This window comes from Schistocerca gregaria, chromosome 1 (assembly GCF_023897955.1).
Source record: "Schistocerca gregaria isolate iqSchGreg1 chromosome 1, iqSchGreg1.2, whole genome shotgun sequence".
NCBI lineage: Eukaryota > Metazoa > Arthropoda > Insecta > Orthoptera > Acrididae > Schistocerca > Schistocerca gregaria.
The window spans coordinates 64,167,835-64,182,095 of NC_064920.1; the positions used below are offsets into that span (position 1 = coordinate 64,167,835).

General features: G+C 46.0%; 1 protein-coding gene across 1 annotated transcript; it reads left to right on the forward strand.

Moving 5' to 3' along the window:
* The first annotated feature begins 5,922 nt into the window (after positions 1-5,922).
* Positions 5,923-12,379, forward strand: LOC126268596 (cilia- and flagella-associated protein 251-like). Its single transcript, XM_049973966.1, has 2 exons — positions 5,923-5,967; positions 11,225-12,379. The coding sequence occupies exons 1-2, from the start codon at positions 5,923-5,925 to the stop codon at positions 12,377-12,379; spliced, it is 1,200 nt and encodes a 399-aa protein (XP_049829923.1).
* The last annotated feature ends 1,882 nt before the right edge of the window (positions 12,380-14,261 follow it).

Consider the following 14,261-nt stretch of genomic DNA (forward strand, 5'->3'; position numbering starts at 1 on the left):
CGGTCCAGGCTACCCCAGACAACAGAAGAAGTAAAACTGTTTAAGGAGGTTGTGAAAGCAGCCCAGCTGGCTTTCTTGCTTTCTTTAATAACCAGACGACACTGCGCACATAATAGTTTGTAATTGATACATTCGCCACTGTTGGGTGGCATTTAAAGGTGCGTAAAGCACACCGACGAGCACGTTAAGTGTCTCTACATGCTGCGGTCCACCAGGGGACCGTTACGCGACTTGGAGTAGAAGTAGTGTGAGGGATGGAATATTCAGCAGCAGTGAGAATGACTTCCATGAGGTGTGCAACCTGACTATCGCAGCTTGTGAAGGTTTGATCCTGAAAGGTCGCCCTGGAAGATAAGAGCCCCCAGTTTGCTTTGGAAATGTTCATACTAGTTGAGCACGGAGGGGGGTATGATGCAGGAGATGGATAACACATGGGAAGTGGTCGCTTGAATATGTATCAGAAAGCGCATACTACTCAAACCGGCGTGCAAGTTGGGTAGTACATATAGAGAGGTCTAAATGGGAATAGGTGTGAGAGGTGTCAAAGGAAAGTAGGGGCGCCAGTATTGAGGCAGATAAGATTTAGCTGGTTGAAAACATTTTCTGACAGGGAGCCCCTCGGACAGGATGCTGGAGAGCCCCAAAGAGGATGGTGAGCATTGAAGTCTCCAGTTAACAAAAATGATGCAGGGAGCTGAGCAATAATTTGCATCATGTCTGCCCTGGTAACAGCAGACGATGGAGTGTAAACGGTACAAATGGAAAATGTAAAACTGGGGAGAGTAATGCGGATGGCAACTGCCTGCAAGCCGGTGTGCAAAGTGATGGGATCATAGTAGATATCATCCCGGACCAGCAACATAACCCCTCCATGAGCCGGAATACCTGCCACAGGGGGTAAGTCAAAACGCACAGAGGTGTAGTGTGCCAACACAATGTGATTGCATGGGCGTAGCTTCATTTCCTGGAGGGCTATGACGAGCGGACGGTGCAAGCGGAGCAGCAATTTCAAGTCCTCTCGGTTGGAGCGAAAGCTGCGAATATTCCAGTGAATAAATGCCATCGTGAGAAGAAGACGATGCAAGAAGGGGGCACCTCGAAGGCCGCTGAGGGCCCGGCATAGAGCGAGCACTGCCGCCGCTAGCAGTAGGCGGACAGTCATCGTCCATTTGTTCTATAGGTTCATCGGCCATCTTGTTAAGATGGCTGGCAGGGGAAGCTTCCTCTGCTGGTGAACTGACAGATGTTTAGCTACCTGCGGTGCGGCCAGGCGAAACGGGTGACAGCCTGGGGCTGCAACCGCTGGGTGGCGCAGGAGAAGAAGTGCGCCGGGATGGGGAAGGAGAACTGTGTCTCCTATGAGCCTTCTTGAAAGGCCGTTTTGTGGAAGTATTGGTTGATGGCTGGGAATTCGAGGTACGTAAGAAGTCTGCACAAGACTGTTCCTTCTTGAAGGCCCATCCATCGGACTTCTGGGTCTTCGTCTTGGCAGAAGCTGATTAAGGTGCTTGTGTCTTAGGGCTGATGGGAGGAAGAGGAGACATCGACCGGGCGATCTTAGCACTGGCTGAACAGATGACCGTAGTGCTGAAGGGCAGATAGCATGTCTGCGTCGCCACCTCCTTATAGTCCAAGGAGAGGCGAGGACAGTACTTTATTTCCCCGCTGGGAGCAGCGTGGGCTTCCTACTAGCGAATAGCTTGCGAGCAGCCGAGGTGGAGACTTTCTCTTTGACCCAAATTTCTTGGATACAGCGTTCTTGCTTGTAGATGGGGCAGTCGCGGGAGGACGCTGCATGGTCACCCTGACAGTTCACACAACGAGGAGATAGAGGTGGACAGTCACCCTCATGGGCATCCCAGCCACAAGTGACATTTAGCCACATTGGAACAATACTGGCGCGTGTAATTAAAACAGTGACACTGGTATCAGCGCGTAGGTGTCAGGACATAGGGGGGAACAGAAATAACCTTGTAGCCCGCTTTGATGTGCAACAGCAGCTGAACACTATCAAAGGTCAAGAAAAGTGTCCGGGTCGGTACAAGATCATTGTTGACCTTTTTCATGAACCTATGGACAGCGATAACGCCCTGCTCAGCAAGGAAATACTGAATCTGCTCGTCAGTCAATCCATTGAGAGTCTAGTATATACCACACAACGAGACGAATTTAATGTGCGGTGAGCCTCCACCCCGACAGCAATTTTTGTGGCTGAAAGGTGCTATCAGTTTCTAGTAACAAGGTACCTTTACGCAACCTGGTACAAGACTTGACCGATCCTGCTATGGCATTTACGCCCTTCTGGATAACGAAAGGGTTGACAGAGGAAAAATCCTTTCCGTCCTCAGATTGAGAAAGTACGAGGAACTGTGGGGCAGGCGGTAGTACTTTTGAACTGGTGCCTGGTCAAGTTTTCGTTTGTGGGCGGAAGTCAAGAGAGAAAAGAAGAGATATCCATTGCGGAGTAATCCCCCATGATTGCCAGCATCTCCAATGGCACGTTCCTGCCTTGTGGGGACCCAATCGGAGGGCACTCCCACCTTAGGTGATTGTTCACACCTTCCGAGAAACAGATGGAGGAATCAATCAACATAGAAGGTATCAGCTCTGTCAATCACCCCTCCCTGGGCCTGGACTTTACCAGGGGGTACGTGCGTGACTTACTTGTCTACCCAGGGTGGAGAATTATGCATAACCAGTCACCATCAATGCGTGCGAATGTGTGGTTCAGCCTTCAGTCAAGGACAGGGGGAAAGAAAGCAGAGACTGTCTGGTGGCACGGAGAAGGAGGGGCGGCACGGAGAAGGAGGTTGCACAGAGGAGGCGACGGCATGGAGACGGAGGCAAGGAGAAGAGTAAGGAAGACAGTGAGATGGAGAAGAACAAAGAAAGGAAGCAACCAAAGGAAGGAAGAAACCAGAAGTGAAAAACCAAAATGACCGCAAATAGGTTGTGGAACCATCCGTCTCCAGACGCAGGTGCTAAGTACCTCTTATGACAGGCAGGAGTACCTCAGGCCTATTCTAACCCCTGGACCCACAGGTGGGTCACTTTCCAGTGAATATTGTGGAGGAGTGAGATCTGCATCACTTCAGAAATACACAATGACTTGTGGCCCCTTCCCTCCAGCACAGTGTCTATTATGATTAGCTTATGAACAGAGTGAGCAAAGTGAGGCAGCAAAAATTCTCACTAATCATTTCAATGTGGACCACTGTGTCTCATGTTGTGATACAGGAAGGGCAGAAATCGAGCTCCAGCAAGATCCTGAAGACATAGATCAGAAGTGGATATTCACTATGGAAATAGTACAGAAACAGTGCCATGCTATTCAAAAGTATTCCCTCAGTGGAGCAAGAAACACAACTACTTTCACTGCATGATTAAGGTTGAGGATATTAGAACTTAAGGTTTATTCTAGCATCCAGCTGATGATCATTTTAAAATTGCAAACAATATCAAACCTAATATCCACAGTTTCACAAAACACTTACTACTGTGTGCCACAACAGACATTTTTATCCTTTTGCATTAATGAGTCCCATTGTGACTACATTAAGGATATTTTTGCAATGTCTAAGGCAGCATAAGTTAATGTGGAATGAGCCCTTGCCCTCGAAGTTGCATTCCTTGTGACAGACACCATACAGTCGAATTCTTATGACAGGCACCATGCACATTGATCATACAGTCATTGCAGGAGGGACACCTATCAGCATACAGAAGTCAGTACAAGATCTGTATGATTCTCAAAAGATTTATAATTTGATTCTATTTCCTGAATCAGAGACCTATCTGAATATTACTGGAAGCAAATCCCAAAAAGCATAAGTAGCTACACACGTACTTTTACTTCACTCAGAACAATCTGTGAACATGAGCTACCAAACAGGAAATTAGTTTTATTGAATTATTAAGCTACATGCGTTAAAATCTTCACAAACAGAGACAAGGCGACCTCTCTATCAAAAACACAAGATATCTGTTTAACAGCCACAAAAATATTCTATGAAGATTTATTGAAGTGTGTCTGGCTATGATAATAGCAAGAAGTGTGACTCTGCTATCATTTTAGAAAGGTACTTGTTTTGTAGTTGCAATATGTTTGACAACTGTAGCTATCACATCTACAGGGGTGTAACATATCACTTGGGTGGTGGTTGTTGTCATGTTCAGTCCTGCGACTGGTTTGATGCAGCTCTCCATGCCATTCTATCCTGTGCAAGCTTCATCATCTCCAAGTAACTACTGCAGCCTACATCCTTCTGAATCTGTTAGTGTATTCATCTCTTGGTCTCCCTCTACGATTTTTACCCTCCATGCTGCCCTCCAGTAAGAAAATTTGTGATCCCATGATGCCTCAGAACATGTTCTACCAAAGGATCCCTTCTTCTAGTCAAGTTGTGCCACTAATTCCTCTTCTCCCCAATCCTATTCAAATACCTCCCCATTAGTTATGTGATCTACCCATCTAATCTTCAGCATTCTTCTGTAGCGTGAAGTCACATATTTCGCAATGTCTATAGTATCTATGAATGATGGCTGTAGCAATAGGGCCAGTCAGCGAGTTTAAACTTTTGTTCACTTCAGAAATGTTTCTTCTCTTGTGGATTAACTCTGTTGCATATGAATGAAGAATTTCTACAGAGTGGGACAACAATAGCTGCATTATGAGGCTTCACCGTACCTGCTGATTTTTGGTTTATCCCTTGCTATCTCGTTCTGGTTCAGTGATGTATCTAGCCTCTAGATCTATGAGCACAGTGACAACTGTCATTACATCAGGACACAAACATGCAGTTAAGCAGTCATTAGCCAGTATGAAAGTATTGTTTGAGAATTTTTTGGATTGTACACTAGACAATTTTAGTGTGATAATGGACTTGAGATAACATTTCAGTTAACAGTGTAGACGAAGTTGCAAAGGTTGTGGGGCCAGGAAGGATTGGAGTGCAAAAAACAATCAGAACGAAGTGGAGATGAATAGCATATGTAGAAAGGAGCAGATTAATTAAAATGGGGTTTATGAAGGGCAGTGCACAGAAAGGCTGAAAACACTGGGCTGACAAAATTTGTGAGCACCCTTAGGAGGAGGCCAGGAAACTGTGTGGTGTTCATTACATGCCACAAAACCAAACTTGTTTCGCTACTGGTGAAACTCACCCATGCTCTGCCAGTCTCACAGGTGCTACCCTCTAGTTTCACTCACCTGAGCAATAGGAGGTGGACCTTGCGCCTCAACAGGGCCTGATTGACAAGAAAAGAAATTGCGTGTTAATATAAAAATTACATTACCTGCAAAGGTAAAATAAACAGGTTATTCACTAACAATGTTACAATATGACATGATAAAGACAAGAATTATTTCAATCTTTTAATGTGCCTACTGATCAGTGAATAACTGAGCATCTGATCCACTCAATTATGTTCAACAATGAACATTACTAACCGATTCCAAGAAAGCCAAAACTTTATTCCATTTGGTGGGTGCTATCTGAAGACTGTACAAAGGCAAATAAATGTTTAGTCAACATCTCACATAATTAAGGACCAAATTTTACAATCCTGTAGTAATGTGCTTATTGAAACATACAAATTTATGTTACAGGATTAATTCACTGTGGCAAGAGGAACAGTTAGGAATTGTGTGTATGACTGCATATGCAGCCTCACTCACTGCAGGCATATGCAAACATTATATTCATCAAGTATTTTACAATGAGAGCACTTAGTGACTTGCAGGAACTTCACCCCAAATTTCAAATTATCATGAATTTTTCTCAGGGATACCGCACACAAATAGCAAAAATGGTTATCACTTACCACTTTTGCTGTTCATGCAGTCAAAGTGCCACATCAAATAAATAGAATGCAACACTCCTTTCTTTACTTACAGATGGGTACATACAGCCACAAGAGGGCATGGCAAATAAAGTGGGGTATTTCTCAGGTGTTTTCTTCATAGAGGTGAGTCAGTAAGAACTTTGATGGGTATGGCAAAAGGATGGAGTAGGAAACATAATAGGGTGAGGTGAAACTGTGTGGTGTACCATCTGGTTGGTACCTTACAATGCCAACTTGTGGAATTCAACAAATGGCTCTCTGTTGCTGGCGTATTAAGTGGCCTGAAACAAACTCAGTATAGCTCATCTTTCCTATGACAGACACTGCATAGTTTCATACAAAGGCCCATAACACTGGACAATTTTCCAGTATTCCTGCATTGCAGAGCCTTCATAGATCACCGCACAGTAGCTTACCTGCCAAACCAGGTCACAAACTCTATATCAACTATCTACTTCCGAGTGCCATGGCTATTTTAATAAGAATGCAGCCCTCAATATTGGCGCCACCAGTGCAACCTTCACTCTAGGTGACTACAGCAGTCCTTCTCAGTTGTTACCGACTGAGGGCTGAACTGGAGATTCAAGAATAGTTCTCATAGTAGCAAATATCTTTCAGTGGAATGGGGCATTCTCTATCTTGCCTTCACTAGAAATCTGTTTCATTAGCTGCATGTTGTTACACACAATCTGTGCTGCAATGAAGCTCTATTCCACTTGGCTACTCAGGAACATCTCTCTTTTTGTGCTGTTTTCATTACTTCTTTGTCTCTGGAAAATTATACCTCTGACTTGTGTCCCATTGCGTAGCCTTGATCACTGTGTCATTCCACCTCACCATCCTCCTTCAATAATCATGCGGCCCAATTCCTATATTATTCTTCCAGGTCTGTGCCTCCTGTATGCCACTGCCATTGCCTCCATGAGGGTGACAGAGGATATATTTTTTGCTGCTGCATAGAAAACTTTTCCTCTGAGCACAACAACAACATTGGAATCTAGGATATCACCAGTGCAACTTTGCAGTGTTCACCTAACACTTCAAAGAATGATTCTCATATTAGTGACAAGCTTAGTGCATATATGAAGTATTTTTATGTTGCTTGCACTAGGAAGCTGCTTCACTTGCACAACATTATCATGTGCCTTATGTGTCACAACAAAGTTCTAACGTTATGGCTATTTGAGCAATATTTCTCTCCTTGTGCATATGACCATGAGTATGGGTGGTAGATAGCAGTTCCGTGCTGGACTCCCAGTACAGAGGTGAGGCATGAATACAAACAGATTGGTCTGGGAACAGACTGTAGCAAATATCTTAATGGGAAATATTTTGCCAACAAAGGGACAGAGAAACTGTACATACATTATCTTTGGATACTTATTATCAGTCATTCTCTCCACGTGTGTGAAAACATTTCTTCTATGGAGACGTGGAAAGGTCAGAATGGGTGAGGAAACTGACTACGCAAGGTTGAGGCCAGGAGTGTTACGGGAACAAAGGATATACTGCAGGCAGGATTCCCACTTGTGCAGTTCAGAAGGATCCATATTGGCACCGGCTGTCAAGCAATCATTGAAGTGAATGATGTGATGTTGGCAGCTTGCTCTGCAACAGGGTGGTCCACTTGTTTACTGGCCACAGTTTGTAAGTGTCCTTTCCTGCAGACAGACAGCTTGTTGCTTGTCAGTCCCATGCAGATAGCAGCACAGTGGGTCCAGTTTAGCTTGTGAATCACATTACTGGTTTCACAGGAAACCTTGCCTTTGGTGGGTATGTGATATTTGTGACCTGACGGGAGTAGGTGACAGTGGAAGGATGTATGGGACAGTTCTTGCATTTAGTTCTGTTACAGGGATATGAGCCATAATGTAATGGGTTGGGAGCAGGGTTTGTGTTCAGATGGCCAATTATATTTTCTAAGTTTGGTGGACAGAGCAATACCACAGTGGGAAGGGTGGGAAGGATGGTAGGCATGGCATTTCAAATTTCAGAACACAATGACGGGTATTCAAAACTTTGGTGGAGAATGTAATTCAGTTGTTCCAGTTGTGGTTGGTATTTAGTTATGAGGGGAATGCTCCTCTGTGGAGAGACAGAGAGATTTGGGGGAGACTGCAAATATAAGGCACAGGAGATTTGTTATTGTATGCTTTATTCAGTCCCCCAGTAACTTCGAGGAGTAATGCTCATGAACTGTGGGTGGATAAGCTGTATGGAAGGAACTTCTAGGTATGGAATGGCTGGCAGTTGTCAAAATGGAAGCATAAATTGTGTTTAGTAGGTTCAATATGGACAGAAGCAGTGAAGAAGCCACCTTTGAAGTGGATGTCAACTACTATGAAGGTGGCTTGTTGGCTTGTGAAGGTCCAGGGGAAGCAAAGGGGGAGAAGCTGTTTAGGTTCAGTGGGATGTGGATAGGGTGTCTTGAATCTCAATCCTACTCGCTCAGTGAACCTGAACGAGAGGACGGCTTTAGGATTCTGAGTGTTTAGGAAGGATTTTCAATCCATTACCTCATCACTCATATCCATGCAACAGACCTACCTACAAGACCTGTCCCATACATCCTACCACCACCACCACCACCACCACCACCTACTGCTCCACCCTGGTCCCATTCACCAGCTGTCCCATCAAGAGCAGGAATACCTGTGAAACCAGTCATTTTATAAATAAGCTAAGTTGCAACCATTGTGCTGCATTCTATGATGGCAGGACAACAAACAAGCTGTCTGTCCACATAAAGGGCCACCTACCAACAGGGTAAGACACAAGTTTGCGGGACGCTCAACAAAACATCATTTCTATTACTGTTTCACTGCCTGAGACATACAGGTGATGCCCACAAACACCATCTTTTTCGAAATGTGAAGGTGGGAACCCTCCAGGCAATATATTCTATGCTCCTACGACTCTCCACCTCAGTTATTCACTCACACACACACACACACACACACACACACACACACACACACACGAATACAATATATTCTATGCTCCTACGACTCTCCACCTCAGTTATTCACTCACACACACACACACACACACACACACACACACACACACACACACACACACACACACACACACACACGAATATCCAGTGTCAGGTTCAAGCATAAAATTCTGAACAACCGTTTCACTGGTAAAATTTATATTTTACCTCACCACCAATGAAGAACTTATGTCAAAGAAAAAGATGAAAATATATGTGCCACACAAGACAACATTAAAGCGATAACTTTAACATGTAATTAAGCTACTGAGGAAAGGGAAAATCTCACCTGCTAATTCCTCCTCTGCCTGCACTTGTTCTGGCTCCGGAAAAAAAATTAAAAAGCTGAATAACTTTACATAGACTTAATTTAAGTGCAAATCAAAAACCTTGAAACGTGGCAGTGGTATGTCATCTCACTGCACATGCTCATCTAAGTGTTAATAAGTTGGTAAATTAAATATTGATAGCAATTAGGAATCAGGCGCAGTGACAAGTAGATAGATATGGAATTTTATAAATGTATCAATATGCTGTTTTCATCAATCTCACAAGTTAAGAATCACAAAATATTTCAATTTTAATTGAGCTTAACAGTATGAATTCAGTAGAGCTGCCGGCTGCCACATACAGCAACTGTCGCAGAGTAGGGCAAAGGTGTCCACAAAACGCAAGGACGCAGGTTGGGAATTCAGATCATAGCTGATGGATGTTTGAAGGCTGGTGTAAGGATACTGCCAGTGACCAAAACAGAGGTACAGCATAGTTTTCTGGATTGAACACTCCTCAACTATGACCTGTTGTAGTATTCAAAAGGATCACAGAAGGGGAAATGAATAACAGACATTATAAAATCACAGATCGTAGAGATAGTGATTGGGTCCATCATGGCTATATCTGCTGCTATCAGGCCAGGAATTTGTGAATGGATCTTGGTCCCACAGAGCTATCTGAGGTTGGGCCACACAACAGAAGTGGAAATCCAACTGTTAAAAGAACTAGTAAATTTAATCCAGCCAGTTTTTTGCTATCCTTAAGGGTGCGACGACACAAAGTGTGCAACTGTTTATAAAGAATGTTGTTTGCCATCATAGAATGGTGGTTAAAAACATGGAGAGCACATCTCTGCATGTGAGAAGAGCCCCAACATGGCTCAGTCAAATGAGAAACTGTGAAATTGCCCAGTAAAGTTGAAGTGCAAGAATGGAACATTGTTAGCAATGATATTTCATTTGTAAGTGGGGAAATAGTGTTTCTCGAAGGGTGACAGGGAGCATTAAATCTCTAATCATCCTTAGAAAGCTGCCATTTGGGTGGGCACTTAGGTGGGGTAGGAGTCAGAAAATGGATGGCAAATGGGAAATGGTAACTTGATTTCGTACCATACATAATGATGGATCATCATCAGGGCAAATTCAGCAGTGCAGGAGAGGTCCAGATGGGGGTAGGAGTGCATGGAGTGTGAAATAAATGTGGGTACTCCCACAGGAAGCTAAATGAGGTTGGGATGACAGGAGGTCAACGAAGAGGGCACCTTTCTGACAGGTTCTGGGAGAGCCCCAAGGGGAGCAGCAGAAACAGGTGAGGGAGTTGGCCAGCAAGCTGGAAGCAGACTGTCCAGTGACTTAGGGATGTAAACAGTAGAAATGGAAAAGTCAAGGTGAGGAAGTAAAAGGCAGACAGGAATAGCTAGTAGCTGAGTAGTCAGGAAGACTATCAACTTCATCCTTAATAAACAGCATGACTCCACTGCATGGCATGGAAACTTTCCCTGGGTGATGGTGTGAGTTTGGGGGGATGTCAAAGCAGACTGGAAATAAATGAGAGAGTTCAAAGCAGGTCATGAGCACGCAATTTTGTTTCCTGGAAGCAGAAAACAGGTAGAGGCTACGATTCCAAGAGCAGCCATAAATTCTCTTTGTTGATTCAAAGGCCACAAACACGCCACCAAAAGAGTGCCATGATAATAAAGGGAAAAAGGGGAAAAAATGGAGAGGTGTCACCTAAGTGGCTATCGAGTGGCAGCTTTCGAAGGCTCACTGGAGCAGGTCACAGAGGCTGGAGAATCCACCTGTGAGGTCTACAGAGGTGTTGGCATTCTCATTCTGTCCATCCTTGGAATCCACAGCAGAAAAATGGCTGGAGATGCGTACCAGCAACAAGGAGGTCAGTCAGCCAAGGATATCATGTCACAACACCACCAAGGAGGATCTCCAAGAGGATAAATAAGCAGATCATTTGCCGTTCTGTTTGGCAGAGGAAGACTCAAATGTTTGTTGGCTGGAGGAACATGGTAGTGTTCATTCTATCCTTCCTGGCTTGTCAATTGTGTAGCAGATGATTTTCTCCTGTGAGGCATAATTTATTGGCTTGTTTGCACAGGGGGAGGAGGAGGACGAGGACGAGGACGAGGAGGACGAGGACGAGGACGAGGACGAGGACGAGGACGAGGACGAGGACGAGGACGAGGACGAGGACGAGGACGAGGACGAGGACGAGGAGGAGGAGGAGGAGGACGAGGACGAGGACGAGGACGAGGAGGACGAGGACGAGGAGGACGAGGAGGACGAGGACGAGGACGAGGACGAGGAGGACGAGGACGAGGACGAGGAGGACGAGGACGAGGAGGACGAGGACGAGGACGAGGACGAGGACGAGGAGCAGGAGGAGGAGGACGAGGAGCAGGAGCAGGAGCAGGAGGAGGAGGACGAGGAGCAGGAGCAGGAGCAGGAGGAGGAGGACGAGGAGCAGGAGCAGGAGCAGGAGGAGGAGGACGAGGAGCAGGAGCAGGAGCAGGAGGAGGAGGACGAGGAGCAGGAGCAGGAGCAGGAGGAGGAGGACGAGGAGCAGGAGGAGAAGGACGAGGAGCAGGAGGAGGAGGACGAGGAGCAGGAGGAGGAGGACGAGGAGCAGGAGGAGGAGGACGAGGAGCAGGAGGAGGAGGACGAGGACGAGGAGCAGGAGGAGGAGGACGAGGAGCAGGAGGAGGAGGACGAGGAGCAGGAGGAGGAGGACGAGGAGCAGGAGGAGGAGGACGAGGAGCAGGAGGAGGAGGACGAGCAGGAGGAGGAGGAGGACGAGCAGGAGGAGGAGGAGGACGAGCAGCAGAAGGAGGAGGACGAGCAGCAGAAGCAGAGTGACGAAGAAGAGGAGGAGCAGAGTGACGAAGAAGAGGAGGAGCAGAGTGACGAAGAAGAGGAGGAGCAGAGTGACGAAGAAGAGGAGGAGCAGAGTGACGAAGAAGAGGAGGAGCAGAGTGACGAAGAAGAGGAGGAGCAGAGTGACGAAGAAGAGGAGGAGCAGAGTGACGAAGAAGAGGAGGAGCAAAGTGACGAAGAAGAGGAGGAGCAGAGTGACGAAGAAGAGGAGGAGCAGAGTGACGAAGAAGAGGAGGAGCAGAATGACGAAGAAGAGGAGGAGCAGAGTGACGAAGAAGAGGAGCAGCAGAGTGACGAAGAGGAGCAGCAGAATGAAGAAGACGAGGAGGAGGAGGAGCAGAATGGGACGGAGCAGCAGAAGCAGAGTGAGGCAGAGTGAGACGGAGAGGCAGAGTGAGATGGAGAGGCAGAGTGAGACCGAGAAGCAGAGTGAGACCGAGAAGCAGAGTGAGACCGAGAAGCAGAGTGAGACCGAGAAGCAGAGTGAGACCGAGAAGCAGAGTGAGACCGAGAAGCAGAGTGAGACGGAGAAGCAGAGTGAGACGGAGAAGCAGAGTGAGACGGAGAAGCAGAGTGAGACGGAGAAGCAGAGTGAGACGGAGAAGCAGAGTGAGACGGAGAAGCAGAGTGAGACGGAGAAGCAGAGTGAGACGGAGAAGCAGAGTGAGACGGAGAAGCAGAGTGAGACGGAGAAGCAGAGTGAGACGGAGAAGCAGAGTGAGACGGAGAAGCAGAGTGAGACGGAGAAGCAGAGTGAGACGGAGATGGGCTGCTACGTTGACACTGGGTGATTTTACAACCATAGTGCTGTATTTCTCATCACATGTCTGGATGTCCATGTCCTTCATGAACTGAGATGTAGCAAGAAAAATACTGGAACTGCCTGATGGTAGAACACAGGATTACTGAGAAGCTGACAATTTGCAAATGACCTGGAAGGGCTCCTTTTTCCTTAAACCAGATTTCACGGATGCCCTATCATCAAGGTACATGGAAGGAGGAGATGGCATTGTCACCATTACAACTTTTGAGGCACGGAGGAGGAGGCAGCCAGGTTACACATTTGGCTGGGTGTCACCAGGACATTAGAGTGTGGGCATAATGATCACACTGGTAACAGTGCAGTGTGTTCAGAATGTGTTGTTTTGCTGATGTTTGACAGAAGCATCTCTCTATCAATTGTGAGAAAAGGTAGGGAAGCCAGGCCCTACTGCAATGGTGTTGACAGAAATGGAAAATTTGCTGTCTAATATGAAGTTGCATTCAATGATTGTTCACAATTCATAGAAATTTCCATCTGAGATCAGAAAGACCTTTGTAACTCAATATGCTTCATTCGTCAAGCATAAGCCCCAAATAGCAGCCACTCTGACCATGGCCTCTCCACAAGAGTGTCACCCAGCCACAGCAAGGGCCGTCTGACACGACGGCTGCTGCCAGGTTTTCCAACCCTCCGAGTGGGAGATAAAACACTACTTGCCATACATGTGGAGTGAACAACTGAGGAATCAGGAGTGTGATCCCTGTGTTGTCAGGTGGCTCACCCATATGGGTACATAACAGCCACATCACTCTGGTGACTGAGCAGGATGGAAGGGGGCTACAGAGGGGAAGGGTGAGGGTACGAAAGGGGGGGGGGAGGCATCCACACCACAGATGCCAGGGAGGGAGCTGTTCCTTAAGTGGCTCACACTAAAAAACAGGAAATTTTGAAGTGGAGGTCAAACCTAAACACCAAAAAGTATTAATGAACAGGCAAAAGGAACAAAATTGTGAAAATACAGGAAAAAAGGTGGATGGCCAAGCCAATTTGAATCTGAACACTGAGAAAGGAGAAGGAGGGGGGCATCGGAGAATGAGCAAGGATAGAGAGGAAGAGGAGGTTGACAAATGCAGGCAGTAAAGAAGAACTGGCTGTATTGCCCCATCTGCACTACGTGTGAAGTCACTAAACAACTGTGAGATTCCAGCGAGGGATCTGACTTTAGTGCATCAGACTGTACCATCAATTTGCCCATCATAAAATTGCCATCATGCAAAGGTTATATAAAGCAGTGCAGGCATTTTTGTGACATTTGTGAGTCTTGTGGTAAATAATGAGGAATTATAAGACACTGCTAAAATAACCATTTTCTTAATTCAGTAATATGTGCTGCTCACAATATAAACACCCATTTTCTGGTGACTAGCATTAATTTTAATCCAGCTTTTGATATGGTTTGCAATACATAGAATAACCCTAGATTGATTGTGGGAGCACA

What these genes read in the sequence shown, in the direction of transcription:
- LOC126268596 (XM_049973966.1), top strand. Translation starts at nt 5,923, where the DNA reads ATGGCAAATAAAGTGGGGTATTTCTCAGGTGTTTTCTTCATAGAG. An exon ending in CAGGTGTTTTCTTCATAGAG is followed by an intron (nt 5,968 to 11,224) that starts GTGAGTCAGTAA and finishes TTGTTTGCACAG; the next exon opens with GGGGAGGAGGAGGACGAGGA.